The sequence below is a fragment of the Phasianus colchicus genome, chromosome 11 (assembly GCF_987193195.1).
Source record: "Phasianus colchicus chromosome 11, bPhaCol1.hap1.1, whole genome shotgun sequence".
In the NCBI taxonomy this organism is placed as follows: Eukaryota; Metazoa; Chordata; class Aves; order Galliformes; family Phasianidae; genus Phasianus; species Phasianus colchicus.
The window spans coordinates 5,011,426-5,030,353 of record NC_143446.1 but is presented as its reverse complement, the minus strand read 5'-3'; the positions used below and the strand labels follow the sequence as shown (position 1 = coordinate 5,030,353).

At 37.1% G+C, this 18,928-nt stretch overlaps 1 protein-coding gene and 1 long non-coding RNA gene across 3 annotated transcripts in view; one reads left to right on the top strand and one right to left on the bottom strand.

The window, feature by feature from the left end:
- Positions 1–16,119, top strand: part of LOC149916408 (uncharacterized) — a 113,417-nt gene extending 97,298 nt beyond the window's left edge. Inside the window, exons 3-4 of the long non-coding RNA XR_016470073.1 lie at positions 14,674–14,800; positions 15,796–16,119. This is a non-coding gene — a long non-coding RNA (uncharacterized LOC149916408). The remainder of the gene's footprint in view (positions 1–14,673; positions 14,801–15,795) is intronic.
- SLC6A11 (solute carrier family 6 member 11) overlaps positions 1–18,928 on the bottom strand; it is a 104,042-nt gene that overhangs the window by 1,028 nt on the left and 84,086 nt on the right. For both annotated transcript variants that reach the window (XM_090148065.1, XM_090148064.1), the window contains 7 exons: positions 13,650–13,753; positions 8,773–8,897; positions 6,556–6,668; positions 5,611–5,748; positions 2,874–2,976; positions 1,955–2,055; positions 446–616 (listed from right to left, as the gene is read on the bottom strand). In XM_090148065.1, the coding sequence (XP_090004191.1) occupies positions 446–616; positions 1,955–2,055; positions 2,874–2,976; positions 5,611–5,748; positions 6,556–6,668; positions 8,773–8,897; positions 13,650–13,753 (855 nt within the window). The remainder of the gene's footprint in view (positions 1–445; positions 617–1,954; positions 2,056–2,873; positions 2,977–5,610; positions 5,749–6,555; positions 6,669–8,772; positions 8,898–13,649; positions 13,754–18,928) is intronic.

The window sequence follows — 18,928 nt, the reverse complement described above, 5'->3', positions numbered from 1 at the left end:
AAACCTATGTGAGTGTTTGCTACCCAGCTCCTGGACGAAAATCCTAGGGACACAAACATCAATTATCAAAATCATGGAAAGAAGACTGACTTGAATGAAAGGCTGGTATAAACCTTCTTGATTTAGCTAATGTTACAGACATTTTAAACTTCAAATACAGCAGGAAAAGGAACAGAGCAGATTAGAGTACTGGTTAGCTACCACAGGCTCAAGCCAGTGAAGGCAGAAAAGCAGTGTGGAAATTCCAATGAAAACAGAGAGAATACAGATGCTTCTTTCCACCAAAGACAGAACCAGGCTGCAAGAGTCAAATACCACTGGAATACATATACGGAGCCTACCTGAAACAAAGACATTGATTTTCTCATGAAACTGTGCAAAGTCTTATGGAAGCGAGACTTCCATTCCAACTTCTTTGTCAGTATCACAAATCTGAAAATCTCACCTCTATGAAAGTGCCTTCTGCCTTCCAGAACTTAATGCAGATCCACAAAGGGATACAAATCATGGAAGAGAGAGCCATCAGCCACCCTATGCCATAGCCCCAGTCAGGGTATGTATATACATTGTTATACTTCAAAGGCTTGTATTTCACCAGGAAAAAAATGAAGATCCCCTGAAATAAGCAGAGAAAAGTGTTAGCAGTATTTGAATGAGCACTGCCTGTCTAAAAAGAAAATGATTGAGTGTTTAGGCAAGGCCAATCTCCCTAAAGGTAGGAATCAGAGCTTTACAGTCAGAAGAAAAAAAAAACAACAAAAACCAACAAAGCGATATATTCTTCTATGTACATCTGAAATAATGTGTCTCAGATCCTTTCACTGAAATTAACAACCTTTCAAGTTTTAATCCTATTTACCACTCAGTGACAATAAAACCTGCATTTTGATGGCAAACAGTACCTGGGCAGGAAAGATTAAGTTTTGCTACCATGAACCAGCTGTGATTAGATGACACTCTCCCACCTGTCATGATGAAAAAAAAAAAAAAAAAAAAAAAAAGAAAAATGAAAGCCACAGCTGTCAAAGTTGCCTTAATCTGCTGTCATAACTGCAGTTCTGCAGGCCAAATCTTTCATCCTCTCAGAAGCTCTAATATATTTGTATAAATTAAACCGGTGTATAATTAAGCAGTTTAGACTTTCTAAGTTTACATAATTGAGAAAGTTGCCATGTGCTTACTCCAAAGTCACAACAAGAGTGTACAAGAGCAAGTGACATTTTCTTCATTTCTGAGCTGGAGAAAAATAGCCAGGAATTTTCACGACCTTGCAAATGGTTGAGCTCACGGGAGCCTGGATGTTCAGGTGTTGTGATGTCTGTGCTTCTTCACCTTGCTATCACTTAGTTATGGAAAACTGAAAAATTTTAGTATCTAATATTCAAACTCTTGTGGATTACATTTATGGGCAATTTGGTCATGAACTTTTTGTAATTCTGTCTCTTTTATGTAGCAGAGTGCTGTACTTTCAGCTTCTTCCTTGCCCTTCTTCATGCATATGAATTGTATCTTTTGTTTATTCTACTATCTAAGCTAGAAGGAAAAATGTGCAGACTTCTTTGGAATATGTCTAGTCACCCAAAGAGAGGGGAGGAAACAGGAGGCTGGAGTGACAGGGAAACCTACACAAGTCTGGGGAAGTTTGAGTTATGCTTGGTAGGTACAGAGTTTATTAAGCAATTAAGCACTGAAGGAAAATCTCTCCTATATTGGCAAACATTCACTTAGGCCTCTGAGTTTATCTTTTTCTATTACTATATATACAAAGATTTCTAACAATTCACAGAACACATAAATTTAACAATTTTTAAAGATTCTACAGAGTTTTTGCATTAAAACATACACTGCAAATCAATAGGTATACTGTTGAACTATTAACAGCAGTAGACTTCTAAAATTACACACAAAATATCCCATGTATCTAAAACAAGTTGCTCAGATATTCTATACTTACTGCACAAATACCTGGAGTTAAGACCATCCAGCACCACTTAATCAATGACAGGGGTTTATACCCAATCATATCCTCAATGTTATCATAAAAGCGATTGCTGCCTGCCCGAAAAAGCAAAGCAAAAGAAGATGTAGAATGTGCATGCACAAGGTTACAGAGGTCAGCATTTAAAACTGAACAGACAAAAATAGGGGTTCTGTCAAAGCTACAGAAATTGAGGCTGCTATCTCTTTGTCTCGCACGTGTAACTGTCTTTTGCTCCATACTTCTGGCAGGGATTGCTGCCTACATACATGTCTGACAAATATCAACAGAGAGTAGTGGTGGGCAAGCTGTCAGACAAGAATGACTTCTGTCAGTAACAGTTTGAGTAGGCCAAGCTGAAAAGTACATATCCTACAAGCTCATGCATGAATCCCTAATTAGCCAAGGGCACACGTGATCTGAAATTCATATACGCTTTACAGAGTAAAATTCTGAGTCTTTTGTATGCAAAGAAATGCTTGAGGAACTGCCAAGAACATACCTAGAACTTTGCTGATTTTCTTCTGACTTTGCTGACAGAAACAGCAGAGTTAGGAACACTACTATGTGCATTTTGTGTTAATAAGGCACAAATTGCAAGTGGATTTTTCTGTGAGTGTCAGATGTAGAAGGGAACATGGCCTGCACAGACATTTTGTGAGAGAAGGACTCACTGCTATCCCTAATTCCTAAGGCAGCTAGCGGAAGGTGAAGGTCAGTCCCAGCAAAGGGCAAGAAAAAAATCCAGGAGAAAGCATACCCTTAGCTTTTAGTAGGGCATGGGAATGTAAAGGGCCCTGCTTCACAAGCGTACATGGCCTATGTGTTTGTTTTCCTTCTGGAAACAGAAAACTTCATAAATACTCAAAATCGCAGCAATTTTTCAGTGACTCACCATAAACCCAGCCTATGCAGACACATTCAAATATGGCAACAAAAAGAAGGCACATGCCACTAGCTGCATAGGAGTCGAATAACTGAAAGACGTACATTCCACCCTGGAAGACAGATACAGAAAGAGGACAAAACAAACAAACAAACAAACAAACAAACAAACAAATGTCATGTTGGCAATGGTATGAATAATTCATAACAAATATGTATTTAATTACACAACCAGTCTGTTGGTTATCTGGCAATCTTCCTATCAAAGTTGGTTCCTTTCTGAAAAAAGAATATTCATTTTTCACTGATTTTTGTGAATGACCTTTTGTTTCACAGCACTTCAGATTATTCCCTATGCCAGCTGAATACTGCACGTTTGCTTTAAGGTAGTAAATAGTGTACCAAAGAGAACTATGTTGCACTTGTTTCTGAAATGCCATCCCACCTCCATACCTTTTTTCTTCAATTTCACTTGTTATCACATAAAAGCTGTAGATAAATGCAGGAGATTTTGATTTCTAGATCAGAGCAGAAATAGGTTTTTATTTGTTTTTGTGTCTGTACCACTAATACATAAAAAAGTTAAAATGCTGGGAAAGAAGGCAAAATCTACTGCTACTAGAATCTCCAGTGGCAGAGACTGCAAAACAAGTAATTTGAATATAACTCAGACTTTCGGCTGCATTAATTACACGAGTCTATATTAAGTGATAAAGCATGAAATAATAAACATCCTGACTCCAAGCAAGCTTAATGTTTTTTCCGAACAATTAAAAAATTGCTTTTTCAAATTATTTTAAAATAGCAATCTTAGCATTTCCAAAAATCAGAGCAGTCAAAACCAAGCAGCATCTTAAGTGAGCACAGAATCCGTACACAGTGTGTGCTTTGTTGTCAATGGTCCTATAATTTTCTGCATTATGTAGTACCACAGTACAAATTAGCATGAAAAAACGTATATATGCTCAACCAAGACATGTTTGTCCTGGTTTTATCAGTATTCCTTATCACTACATTGTGCAGCAGGCTGTTGGGTGCTGGAACACAGGGCACTGTGGAGCTGTACTTCCTAGGTCCTATGATTCAAGCAGTCTCAGCTACTCCTGCGTGACAGTCTTCCACTTCCTTATTATTTGATTACGACTCAATTATTTAAATTATCACATATTTCAGAGACACCATTATTTTCTTCATTTCCCATATTTTTTCTCATTTTTAACCAGAGGTGCTCAGAGAACTGGCTGGCTTTCTAGAGTCTTTGCCTCCAGGCAAGACGAGAAGAAAAACTATAAAGTCAAATTAATAACATTATGGAAAACCTGACTAATATTATATGAACAATATTATACCAATCTACATGCAAGATACTTAATCTCTTATCCCATATGCATTCAACACTGAAATAATAATGAGATTCACAGACCATCAATTGAAATAAATCTTATTTCAGCCCACTGCCTCATTTAACACCAACAGTCACCATCTTCTCTTTGTCCAGTACGAGCCCTTTACTTCTGAATGAAATTAATAAACTTTCTTGTGATGAGTTTTCAGCTCCTTCACACTGAGGTCTATGTAACTTCTGTTCAAGTGCAGTGTCAGGTCTCTTGAGAAAGACATCTGAGTAGTCTGGTACAAAATGTCACTTCAACAAGAAAGAAAAAAAGAAAGCAACAACAAATTTCATTTTGTCCTAGTCTCCACTTTTCTCCCATGGAATGGATGAAATTTGTTCTTTTTCAGCAGCAAAGCAAATTGAACAGTACATGGTGCAAGGACCACAGATCTCTGCGGAAGGAATGTAAGTGACACCAGATGAGTTCATGAAGCCCTCAGAAGCTGCTTCTCTGCAAAACCCTGCCTGATACTACTGGACAAGAGACACATCGTGGCCTTTCACAGTTATGACAGCCAGGATTCTTCAGACACATTGCCACACTCTGGCATTTAGCTCCACAGCTCATCAGACTTGCAACACCTGTTTGCTTCTCTCCCTGGTGCAAGGAGGGTCTGATGGCTGAGCAGGTGGAAAAACATGAGCAAAGGAGAGTGTGGACTCTGCCTGTATTTTCAAAGTCATTCGCTAGAAGTAGCACTGAGCAGCAGGACTAAAATCCTACCAAGCAGCAAAGATCCCAGAGTTCCCTCCTAGTCTGAGCACCATACAGAGTAATGCACATACGTGTCATAAATTGATGGGATAGACTAACACCCTTAGAGATTCTGGTTCAAAGCAGTCCAAAGCAAACATTTTGATTTGTTTGAAAAAAAAAATTCTTCTTTTTTTTTTTTTTTAATCAAATCAATTTCTGGTCAGAAATGGACTTTACTGGTGGACTTGGCCTGATGATATAAAAATCAATCACATTTTAAGCTTTTTTTCACTTCATGATCTTTACTAGATTTTTTCATCTAACATTTTATTGCCTTCAGATTGGTCTGCCCAGAGTAAGTCAGCTGAAACCATCGTCAGTATATCCTGCTGGCTGGTGCAAAGCAGATGGAATTTCCTTAGCTATATAAATTCAGCTAAGATATTTCCTAAACTCAAAAAACTGAGTTTAGGAATAAAACTGAGGACACGTTTCAAATGTTATAAATTAATTGATAACAGTCTCTCAAGGATTTTGTAGTCATATTTCTGACAGTGCACTCTGTCTATGGCAAACATTCGCGTGCTTTATCTGTCACTCTTATAAGACACACATTTCCTTTAGTCTGTAGGTGTTGAACAAAGAATATCTTACCTCAGTTAACATTATTAGACCAATGAAATACGACACAATGGAAAGGCCAAGAATCAACAGTTCTCTTCTGTAGCCCCTTCGGAAAATCTTTGGATACATATCTACAACAGCTGTCACAAGGCTTTCAACACACACGAACTAGAACAAATGAAAAGAAAATACAAATAAAATATGTGTCTCATCTACTCTTGGGATTCGGATTTGCTACAAAACACTTCAAATATCCTTCTATGCTTTCATCATTGAGAAAGACTGAATGATCCCTGAGGACACTATAAACAGAAGCTCAAACTGAGAGGAACATCATTTCAGAATTAAAAAGCCTATAGCTATGGATTTCCAGTCTACCACCAAATTCAAATATTTGAAGCCACTAATATTATCTCGGAATTTATTTGACCTGTAGCAGCTGGATTACATAAAACTTAAATCTTTCAAACATTGCTTGAATGAGGCTTAAATGATGTGTGACTTTTGTAGGACTGCACCAGAATTTCATTCTAAGGAAATTGTTTCTCAAAGGTGAAGCTCTTTCCATTTTACAGAAGAGAGACATTCTATAAAGCTATTAAGTGCCCAAGATATCTAATGAGGGAGAGGAAAAACATTCCTGCTACCTTTAAAAATCACCAGAAAATTAGAGACCTGAGTGCCTGGCTCACAGCTCTGGAGCAAGATTTTCAAAAGAGCCACCAAAATGAATGCCCAAATATAGACTACATAAATCTGTACTGAGGCTGAAGCAATGTCTTTGTTAAATAATAACAGAACCTCCATTGTCACATAAATGAGATTCAAATTAATAAACTTGAATCAATGGTTTTAGGCAAGGAAATAAGTCAAGAATTCATTCTTCCATGAGGATAAATGCTGTTTAAATCAAGGATGATGACACACACATACAAGGAACTCCAACAAAGTATTTGAAGTGTTTTTATTTCATACCTGACTATCTAGTCCAAGGAAGATGAGCATCATGAAGAACAGAGTTGCCCACAGAGGAGAAAGAGGCATCATGGTAACAGCTTTAGGATAAGCAATGAATGCTAGTCCTGGTCCTGAAACAAAAGAAAACAAAGTAAACAGTTTTATACTTGTGTACTGGGTCTGGCTGGGAGTAATGTGTTTTGGGTTGTGGCTAGAATGAACTAGCTAACATCAATATTTTGGCTATTGCTGAACAGTGCATCAAGGCTTTCTTTTTTCCCCACTCTATCTGCCTCTAGTATGTAGGCTAAGGGTGGGCAAGAGGCTGAGAAAAGTCAGAGCTGGACAGCCAATCCAAACTGGCCAAAGAGATATTCCATTTGATATACTGTCATACAGCAATAAAAGCTGAGGTTGATGAAGAACTTCTCTTCCAAGGAGGCCATTGCTTAGACTGGCTGCAGTGTTCTCGTGGGAGATAGTGAGTCATTGTCTATGCAACAGTTGCTGTTATTTTGTTTGTTTGTTGTTTTATTCTGCCATCTTTCCTACAGTTATTAAACTGTTTTTATCTTGAACTACAACTTTTCTTACTTCTTCTCTTCCTACTTTCTCCCTTATTTGCACAGGGATAGGTGAATGAGTGATTGTCAGTGAGGGTGCTTAGCTGCTGGCCGTGTTCAACTCACCACAAACTGATTGTACTTTCATGGCAGACAAAAAGAGCTAAATACAGGATTGAAAAAGTTAAGAAATTCTACATCTCTATAGACGTCTAACTACTTGGTGATGAGGCTAATTGGTAATGAGGACTTGCTTAGTAGATCAACTCTGAAGAACATGTCAAAATATTTGAGACTTCTACTAAGAAATCACTGTGTCATATTCTCCTACTTCTTTGTGTAGATGTGCAGCAAGACCCAAATACCTGAATAAATAGCAGTGTGTGGTCCTGAGATTGCCATATCTAACTTATTAATACATTCTGAAATCTTTATCTTTCCTTTCTGTGACACCATTGCATCTAACATACTGTGCAAGAATGCAGTTAATGGAAACTGCATCTTGGAATCCATGTATGATGCAAGCCAAATGCCTACTGGATTGTTCCAAATCTGCTCTGTATTTCTGAATTTTGCTGCCAAAACATAACATTCATCCATAAACTGTATATTTACACAAATATTTAAAATAGAACATTTTTTGCAATAGCAAAAATACAACACCATTGGTAGCTTCTTAAAACTGCTGAATTACCATTTCTCCTAGCCTATACTTCTGTTCTCGTTCACCTGTGCTCACTTTTCAGATGCTGCTAACTCCTGTGCTGTAGCAGCTTTTCTTAAAGTCAGCCAGCTATTACAGCAAGGACACAAAGGTATTATAAGAAGGATGATAAAAGCTGTGTTCCTGCTGCAATAACTTTAGTGAAGACCTTCCAACACATTACTGCTTTTCCATTTAAGCCAATATTTACAAGCTCTTATAATTTCTAATGTTGCTGTAGTCTTTTAATCTTTTTTATATAATTTTAGGATCAGTATAAGCCAGTTATCTTGAGAGCTTAAGGGAAATATAAATATTTTTCATGACAGTATTAGTAGAGCTCTATTTGCTTTGTAGTTTTTCTTCTAAATTTGAAAAACTTCCTGAGAGTCATTTCTTTTTCTCCTTCTTCCTGCTTTTCTTTCTGTTCTTTATTTCTTTTCTGTTGGATTTAAAGTCATGCTAAAAGATTTTACATCCACAACGACAATAAAGAACTATTAACTTTCATTATGTTTCTAAGTCCAGTGATGGTAATGTAAGTTGGACAGTTAATTTTTTGTAAACATGGGCCTTTTTGTCCTTCTGGACTTAAAGTAAGTACTTTTAAACTTAATCCATCTGAGTGTCTCAATGTATGTGCTTGAGAGAAAAAGGTACTGACATTAGTAGATGGTGTGAGCAGTCTAGACATCAAAAATACGTGGTTGGATATTATGTCTTAAGAAAGAGTTGAGATGACTTCCAAAATTTTTTCCAAAAAGCTGCAAAGCTCTTTTCTCAAATAGGTAAGAACTCTTCATATAGAATTATTCTAACATATTCTAACAGGTAACAGGTCTTTAATTTGATTTTTTTTTCAAAATATCTGCAAAACAGCTAACTTATCCACAAGATGTGACACAGACTAGCTATTCTGAAAACACTGGGTATTTTTTCTGTAATCAAAAAACTGCTTTTGGAACTTACCTGATTCTGCAACTTCTGCAATGGGAACACCTTGTTCATAAGCCATAAATCCAAGCACTGAAAAGATAGCAAAACCAGCAACAAAGCTTGTGCCACTGTTCAAGCAGCAGAGCATGATGCAGTCTCTGAAAATATAAATAAGAAATACTGCAGTTGCCAGAGCCTGGGTTTCTTTCATAGAATGAGCCATAAGATTAACAGTACCCCAAGCTGCAGGAATGGGCGTTAAGCTCTGAATGTGATTCCCCATGATATTATGCTTATGAGAAACCAGTCAGGCATAAGCATTTACAGGAAGATGTCTTTATAGTACCCTGACTTGTGTTTTAACTGTCTCAATTGCAAGTCTGTTGCTACTCGCTCATTGCTTTTCAACAGAATGTTTTACAAACTAGTCAAATAAAATCCTGAAAAATTGGAAACATGGTATTAATAACGTTTTGTAATAGTTACTGTTGTAATAACGTGCTGCAGAGGTTATAAATTAATATATAAACTACACAACAATGTTAATAATTTGTTCCCTGGAAAAAAAATCCTATGGTCAGACTTCAGCTAATTCTATTCTAGTTACAGTATCCTGGCAATACTATCTATACAAAATACAACTCCAGTTTGTTTTAGAAACTTCTTTCAGAAGCCATGGAAATGAAAAACAGCGCACACAGTCTAAGGACTTTGTATGTGCCTAATAAGTAAACAAAGAGAGAATGGACAGAGATGGTGTCTCTCAGATTTATCTAAACAACATAAGACAATTAAAATCCTACAATGATAATTACAAGTCCAAAATGAATAAATATTTCTTTACCTAGACTGGAAATTTCATGATTAAACAGCACTTTGGGCTGGACAAATGATGAAACTGGAATGATTTATTATAACATACACTTTTTTAAGATGGTTTGCTACAAGAAACAGCTGTGTATTTGGGAAAGTAATAAGCTAACCTAGACATCTGAAAATGAATTAGGATCCTAAATCACTGAAATCACTGAAACACAACCCAAACATATAGCTCTACAAAGCCTATACCTTAGCCTGGTTAATTCACTTACTGCTACAGCTCTGAAGCAAGTTTTCACGCAAGTTATTTATGAGAAGAAATGACCCTGAAAAATCTAAACAGGCTCTGCATCTACATCTTCCCATCTTTGTCACAGATTTGTAATGACTTCTTGAGAATCAAAGGCATATTTCTTATTTGTCTATTCCTACCACAGTTCTATCTGGCAAAACATCTTTCGTAATCTTCCTGTACTATTGCTTATTTAACTAGCTATTTTTAACCTGTGTTGGTTTTTTGCTTGTTTGTTTTCTTTTGTTTCTGTTTTGTTTTGATTTTTTGTTTCTGTTTGTTTTCTGTGCTGGGAAGAAAAAGGGAGAGGGAATCTGGATTCACTGATTAACAAGCCACTGAATTTTTGAAAGCAAGTGCCCAGGCCCAACAACCAGTGGAAGGAAAAGAAAGTTTATCTAATTTTCCATTAATTCTTTATAAGCATCCTTGGTAGAAAGGCATCAGAGTCAGACTGAATTCCTAATGGATTTCAAATGATGGGAAACAGTCAAATTTTTATGAAAACTTTACATTCTTCCAAATGAATGTCTTGACAATCACCTGAATAATTCAGGGACTCCACCCTCTATCTTCACCTTGCCTGACAGCCTGGATATTGCTAGAAATTCACTGTACCTTCCTTAAGGACCTTCTCTATGAGAGAGAAGAGTCTGTAAAGCTTTTTGCATCCCTGCAGTCACTTCCTTGTCTATACAGACTCTCTAAAGGTACATTCACGTTCCTCTTTTAATCTTAGAATGGAAGCTTGATCAAGAACACTTTCTTTTTCTTTCAAATTTCATCAGTTTGTTAACAGCAGCTGAAATGCTCACTTTTCATCTGTACCACAGCAAGCAGCAAGGAAGCCAACTCCTGAATAGTAAAAGGGCTAACATGCAAAAATGATGTAGCTGAGGTATAGTCCCCAGTACCACGGTGGGGAACTGCCCTGTGTCCAGCACGGAGCTGGATCAATTCTATAAATACAGAGCACATGAAGCAGGAACAAGAACATTTTTCTCTTCTGTCTACAGAGTCTGAAGATAAACCTTTCCTTAGGGATTTCTTAGCTTACTAAAAAATTACAGGAAACTTCTATACACTTTTTTTTTTTAAGTATGTGGAAAGCACTGCCAGCTGATTTTACTGCCACTGTTTTTGTCTGCTCAGAATAATCACTGTTAGATATGAACTGTTGTAAATCCACAGAGGATCTGGCCTCAGGTAATTGTCTCACTGTCTTAAAGCATTAAAATGACAGATTAATAAAGACAATAGAAGTTCATGTCCAGCTCAGAAATGTGCGTTAACTTGGTTGCAATTAATTCACAATATTAGTGATGTGGATCAAGTTGCTAGTAAGAAAACTCCTTTTCCCACTAAAATATGTAACATCATTATTTTCCACTGCAATGTACCCTTGTTCTCCAGTACAACTGAGTGCAGAATAGCAGCAGTTTGTTACAATCAGACAAGAAACTGTACGTACTGCAAGAGGCAAAACCATGGCCTGATTTTAATTTTTTAAGTGGTAGTCAGGATATAAGTTTAATTCTGATTTCTTTTATTGAGAAAAGGCAGCATTTTTCTGTCTTTGTATGTCTTCATCTGTTAACATCCTAGTTTCTCTCAGCTCTTTCTGCAGTTAACTTCTGTCCTACCCATTTCTTCAGTTTTCTGAAGAATCTTACTTTATGATGCCATCAAATCGGTCCTATTGAGGAATTTTGTGAAAACATTTTGTTAACTGAATTGCAAAGCTTGAATTTATTAAAAACTATTCTCTTGCAGCACCATTCTCAGGAGCTTTAAGAATGAGTGGCTGCCAATCTTTTTCACCAACCGATGCTGTTAGAGGAAATAAAATTACATAAGCTCTCTGGTCACACATCAAAAATCCTGATTTTTGTAGTAAGTTACAAAACAATCACAAAAACATCATTGCAGTCCTCGAGGCAGTGAAAAAGTAGTTCCTAGAAAGGATGCAAAGAAATTAAATAACTGAGAGAAAGAGCACTCTTAGTTAAAGCATCTCTTATGCTTGTAAAAAGAAAAAGAGAGAGAAAACCCTTATTGCCTACTGCTCTTAGGAGCATTTGTTGCTCTCTTTTGAGGCATCTCTATCGTTGTTCTGAAAGCAATGTCCATCAACATTGTCTGAACTGTTTGGGACTTACACTATTTAATGCAGCAAAATTTCTACCAATTTGGCACTCATAGCCATGCAAAACAATAACTTTTGCTGACAAGTTACTTGCGTGTTTAGATAGCAGAGTACTCTAAATTGCTTTTGGAGAGTTTGCATTCAGCTGGTAGATACATTTGTGTGGCTGTGGTTTCCAGATCTCTTTCTCTGCTGGGTCCTACTATTTTGTGTTCCTCTGACAGAAGCACAAATTGCTGTTAAGAATGCATTTGCTGCAACTGGCTTCTAAATTCTTCAAGTAAAGCTACAATTTAGAATTTAAATAATTTCACAATGGGATTTGTTCTCCCACAGTTTTCTTTTTTTTTTTTCTTTTGATTTAGAACTGTTTTATTATTTATTTCCTTTATTTAAAAATGTAATTTTAGTTCTCTGTCTGGAGATGTGCAAGGTCCTGCACCTGGGTAGGGGCAATCCCAAGCACAAATACAGACTGGGTGGAAAATGGCTTGAGAGCAGCCCTGAGAAGGATTTGGGGCTGTCAGTTGATAACAGACTCAACACAGGCAGGCAATGTGCTCTTGCAGTCCAGAAGGCCAGCTGTATCCTGAGTTGCATCAAGAGAAACATGACCAGCAGGTCGAGGAAGGTGATTCTGCCCCTCTGCTCTGTTCTTGTGATTCCCCACCTGGAGTACTACGTCCAGTTCTGGGTCCCCAACACAAGAAAGACATGGAGCTCTTGGAGCAGGTGCAGAAGAGATCATCACAAAGATAATCACAGAGTTGAAACACCTCTTTTATGAGGACAGGATGAGAGAGCTGGTGCTCTTCAGCCTGGAGAAAAGAAGGTTCTGGGGGGGGAGACCTTATAGCAACCTTCCAGTACCTGAAGGGAGGTTGTGGTGACGTGGGGGTCAGCCTCTGCTCCCATGTAGCTTGAGGGAATGGCCCCAAGTTGAGGCAGGGAAGATTCAGGTTGGATGTTAGGAAATACTTCTCCAAGAGAGTGGCCAAGTGCTAGAACAGATTACCCAGGGAAGTGGTAGAGTTACAGTCCCTGGAGGTGTTCAAGAAGTATTTAGATGATGTACTGAGGGACGTGGTTTAATGGGTAATATTGGTAAAATGTGAATGGTCTGGATGATCTTAGAGGTCTTTTCCAACTTTGGTGATTCTATGAGAAGATTAAAACCTACTGAAAGTCATTATCAATTTCCTTACTGATATCTGTACAGACTAGCAATAACATGCTATGTATGTGCTCTACTTTGAAGTCAGTAAACTATGGTAAAATTGATGTGTTGAATAGACCAAACTGTTTTAATAGCAGTTCTTCATGGAATTTTTTTTAGAGCAGATAAACATTATACAATCGAATATGGCACACAAGCATCTATGAAATTTTGCGTATTGTACACACAATTGAGCATGTGTGTACTGAGTGACGTGTGGCTGTGGAGGGGTCAGAGGTGATCAAAGAGAATGAAAAAACAACAAAAACTGGAAAATAGTTCTGAAAAAAGTTATAAGTTACACGTCTCTGGTTCTGCAAAAAATGAGTTCAATCACTCATGCGGGTGGTTGAAAGAAAAGGGAAATACTTCAGAGTGAAGCACTGTGAATACTTCTATCACTGGAAATAAATGTAAATCATAGAATTTATTATTACCTGTAGCAGTTATTATTATAGTTGTTGTAACTTCCCAGGGCTGTCAGGCACCCAAGGCATATCGCATAAGAGAAAAATATCTGTGTACCAGCATCCACCCAAACCTAAAGACAAAAAGTAGAGTGGTTAGAAGAGGTCAGGAAGGAATCATAGTTACATCTACACTGACTGCAAATTTGCAGAGAAAACTATGCAGAGAAATTGCATCTGGCAAAACTTTTCTAAGTTGCAACCTGAAAAATGATATATGTTGTGAGTTAAACTCCTCACTCCTTCCTAAAGGTATAAACAAGAAATAACTCATCTGGTCTTTACACATTCAAACTAACCTTAAGTAGAAAAAGACACAGAATTTCTAGGAAAAAAATCCGAGTGAGTGAAAATCTTTAATGGTTTTATTAACACTGTAAGATATAATTTTAAGCTAAATAAATCAGCTATATTTATCTCATTCTCAACTGTTTTTTTAAATTAAAATTTAATAATTTAGCATGAAGAAAATAAAGACAAAATATGAGATTTATATGTACTACACAAATAGATGAACTGGGGAAAGAGAAGACAGTTTATTTAGGGAAAGATGATAGGTTGCTGTGCAGTTGAAGAATAGAAGTCCTGTAGAGCTAATCAAATAAATAAATTCATACTATCAGTGATAACATTTTTATCCTAAACTGATCAAAAATTGCACTGTAAATGAGAAAAAGAGAAAAGAGCACAAACTGACACAGTACAATTATTGTCCTCACAGCAACCATGGAAGATTAACTTTTTTTTTTTTTTTAAGTTTTAAAAATTAAACAAATCATTTCATTAATTGTTCCACTTAATTTTGGGTGGAATATTACTGGAAATGTTTATATGCTTTTAACTTCTGGTTCGGCCAAGAGAGTGATGTGAAGGATCCACACCTGCATAGCTGCACTACTACTTCCATTCCAGTAAGTTCTTACTCCTGACTCCTGAGACAAATGAGCTCTTTTAAGACTTTCTTTTTTGGGGTTTTATTTTCTTCTTTTTTTAGAGCAGAGCAAGCAACACGCTTTTCAGAGAAGTAAGAAAACACTGCCTGGCTGATAACCAGAGGCAATAGCTACGTAGCCATTAACTACTTCGAGTTTGCGACAGGAAGGAGATGAAATTCTACTCAGGTACTGACTTCATGACTGTACTAATAATAGTAAACAAGTCCTCATAAATATACAAAGGGGATGTACTTGTTTTGCATCTGATCAAATGAGTCCTTGGTTTCTGGAGTTGCTGAGGGTGTTTCTGTTTAGGAATAACATTAAGATCAGATTTGATTTGCATCAATGGCTTAAATGGTTTCATTGCTGTCATACTGAATAAGATACAGCTGATTACATCTCAAAGTTTCACCAGTTGGTAAGGGAAAAACTGCACAGAGAAAGCCTTTTGACAGACAGGCTCTTTAACAAGATTGGAAGCTCCCAAAAAGCTGCAAGTAGCATAGGTCAACTGAAAATGCACGGTTCTCTTAAGCATAAACAAAAGCTAGGAAACTGGATCAGCAGATGTAGAATCTGCTGTTTCCTTCCGTTTCAGTCTTTGCACAATGCATTGTTGCAGGGCATTGTACAGCACTTAGATGAGCATTAGCCTTTCCTGTTGGCATACGCCAGCTCCCGAAGTCTGATTATTCCTGGGACAGCAAGTCCTGGTGGAAATGGGGTCAAAGAGGAATTGTACTCTGAAGTGAGAAACTCCAGAGCTGCTTGAGAACAGGAGCACAGGGCACATCCTTCTAGAGGTCCTGTAGTTAGTAAGAAAATAAGAGATAAAAATCTGGCCTTAAGTGGTATCTTTTCCTCTAATGGAAACAAGTCTCCTCTAAAGACAGTGACATCTGACTGTGAATCAACATCAAAACAGAGGGAAATACTTTAAATATTCTGTAATCAAGCATTTGCATATTTAAAGTTGAATCAGATTGAAAAGCCCTTTGTATTTGCTGCACTCTAAGATTTCAAAGTAAAAATTCCTCCAGAAATTGTGGCTAATGTTTAAAAAGGCAGGAGGAAGTAATTTCATTTGCTGCAAAGAATAATAGAATCAGCATAGCTTTCTTTGCGTTACAGAGAACCAATGAGATTTGATTTGCGATTACCTAATATTTCAATTTCAGGTTTCTGAAATGGCAAAAACATCTACAGTTGATCAAGGAAGCAGCAAACTGGGAAATGAAATCAGGAATCACAGGTAGGATTTTGGTAGCTGGAAAAATATGAGATGGTCAACTTTCCTATCTTGTCACAAGCCTAACGATGTTAACATTTTAAAAGTAAGCAGCTGATATTATTATTTTCTTACCCCCAAAACCTGTGACCATTTGACAAATTTGGCATTAAATGGCAATGTTCATTAGCACTTGTAGGTTTTGTTGACACACAAATTATTTGTTCATCTTGGTTGCACCCAGACTTAGTCATTCATAAACTATACCTCAAGGAAACTTATTCTCATGAAAATTTCTACGGGGTACAGATGGCCTCTTGTAGATACCACTCAAACCCAGGCACCATCCATCTGGCTTACAGCAACAAAAGCATTATTAATTATTTCTGAGAGCGCTGAACTGCTGTAGTGCATTAGCTGGGTAATTTTGTAATGTCTGGCTTAGACTAAAAGTTGTAACGTTTTCCAAGTATGTGGAATGAATGTAGCAGGATTCTGCAGAACAATGAAATTCTGAAGGACAGAGACAAAAGAAAACACTGCCAGTGAGCTGCAAAGCAAAGATTTTGGAGCCGGCAGCTGGCAAAAAGCTGGGACAAAAGGAGCATGCTTTTTCTGAGATGTGACTGGGCTCAATGTGTTTCTGGCATGAGCAAATTCCAGAGGAAAGAACCTGTACTAGGGAACATCCTGTTCATGCTTTATAAACTACTTACCTTGAAAGTCCTTTAGTCAGTGATACTTAAATCAATTCAATAGTATGCATTCATACATTTGGGGTCTGAAAATATTTCACTTCCACTAAGTCCTATTTGAAAAGAAGTAACTGTTTCTTCTTATTTTTCCTCACCTCATATTTTTAAATTTCCAGGCAAAAACAATATTAAAGTACAAGAAACTTCATTTATTATAACTTAAAATTTTAAAAGAAAAACTAATGCCAAAGGGTCGACCTTCAATCCCTGTGTGCTCACAGTTTGCCTCTAGGCTACAGCTGTTGTCCTGACATGCCAGGCCCAGCACCAGCTTAGCAACAGCATGGGCAAACCAGAAGAATGCAAACAGAGCACTGCTCTTCTTCTGATTCCTGTGCAGAAATAATTCTTGCTGCTTGCTGGTAAGGTCAATGAGCCTATGTGATGAAGCTTTTGTCCCAAAGGGAGAAAAGACTGTAGAGAAGCTTCTTCAGCTCTATGCCACTACCTGCTTTGTCTAGGTAGAAATGAGAAGATGCAAATTCTCTTCATGTTTTATTTTCTAAGTGGGAAGGAGAACAGCAGAGCTGTTTGTGCCCTGCTCTCTGTTTTGAGGCTTTCTCATGCTTTATTCTACAGCAATCTCAGCTGTGTCCTGCTGATTGCCAAATTAAATGGGTACAACACATATCCACAAAACAATAAAAAAGAATGTTGGTTTGTTTACTAATATGGAGAATTATGTTTCACAAAGTCCACCCCACAAAAGCCAGCAATACCCACAAATGCACATGACTATGTAACCTTAATTCAGTCTTCCTGTGTGTAGGGCTAGGATTCAATCTTAACTTATATGACAACAGTACTACTCCAGACTCTGCTCTGTAGCACATATAATGAATGAAAAAGGAAAAATTAGTGTGTGTAGTGTAGTGAAGACAATATTGAATACTGATCCAGAGGATTAGCTTTGTTTCATGTTGCTGCTATAAAGTTTTCATGTGATGTTATATCCACAAATCGCTCAGACCAACACTTTCACAAATGTCCTGTCATGTTTCCTATTTTGGAAGAAGGAAACCTCAAAGATCAACATTCACATGTGCAGCAGTCATACACCCGCTCTCAGGAGGGAGCCCTTGCAACCCTATTCCTTGTCATTTCCACGTATCAAATCATCAGGAAAACACTGTTTATCAAATGCTTTCCTGCTCTCAAAGCAAAGCAAACAGTACCACAAAGCTATTGTGGAATCCTCCCATGACTTCAGGAAACATGGTCCCAGGGAAAGCTGACCTTAAATAGCACTTCCACACAACCATCACAACAACCAACTGAATGTATTCAAAAGGTGCAAATATCTAGGAAAAATGGGAAAATCAAGTAATTATTTTCAGTCTGATCCTCCTAAGAGGTACGTCATTTTAAAAATAGTATATGGTCACCTGAAAAACTTGATTTTGTATCACAGCTAGGAAGACATCCGAGAAATTTCACTATTCTATCTTGCTGTGTATAGCTCTTCATTTGCATGTTAGTCTACAGAAAAATGTAAGACACCTTATTAGGTACACTGAGGATATTCTGAGCAGAAGTGGAGAGCTTTGTTAAAATTTGAGAGTCAGAAATTAAGTTAAATTTCACAGATTTCTCAGTGGTATAAAATCACCATAATATTTTCACTGTCAGGAGGCACTTTGGATAGTTTTAAAAGTAATGGCTGATCTAAAAGAACTGCAATGTTTATGCACAATCCACTTATCCACATGTAACTGGAGAAATGGTCAAGCACGATGAGTACTCCATTAAATAGAACGTGCTTATCTTTCTTTCCATGATTTCTCCTGTAATGAACAGTTAACAGCTCTATTAGAAAATGAAAAACACGTAATGGCTGCTAATATTTGTATACATTCTTAAGTTGCTTACTTATTTCTAACAAAATCAAGGGAATTCATAAATATGCACTTTTTTTCATTCTTAACAGTGTGACTGAATGCTCACTTCAGCTGCAAAACTCAAAGCATTCTTAACTACAGAGTGGTTAATGACAATTCCATAACAAAGCACTCCATCTGAGAATGTATGAGATCTCATAGGAGAGTTAAATGCTGCACACACTCTCTAAAACATGATATTCCAAATGTCAATAGTCATTTACTTCCCATTTTGTTGTCAGAGAATGAGCAATCACTTCATAGTTCTCTTTTAATTTAAATTATTCATTAATTTTAATGAATCTCAGCATTTTAAAGAGCAGCTTTCCTCTGGTTTCAAATAAAGATTTTACAAATAAATCCTGTGCTGTCAGGAAATGATAAATAAAAGTTTAAGGTAAAAGCAGTAACAAGGCCTGAGTAAAACAACTCATTGCAAAACAGCCTGAAC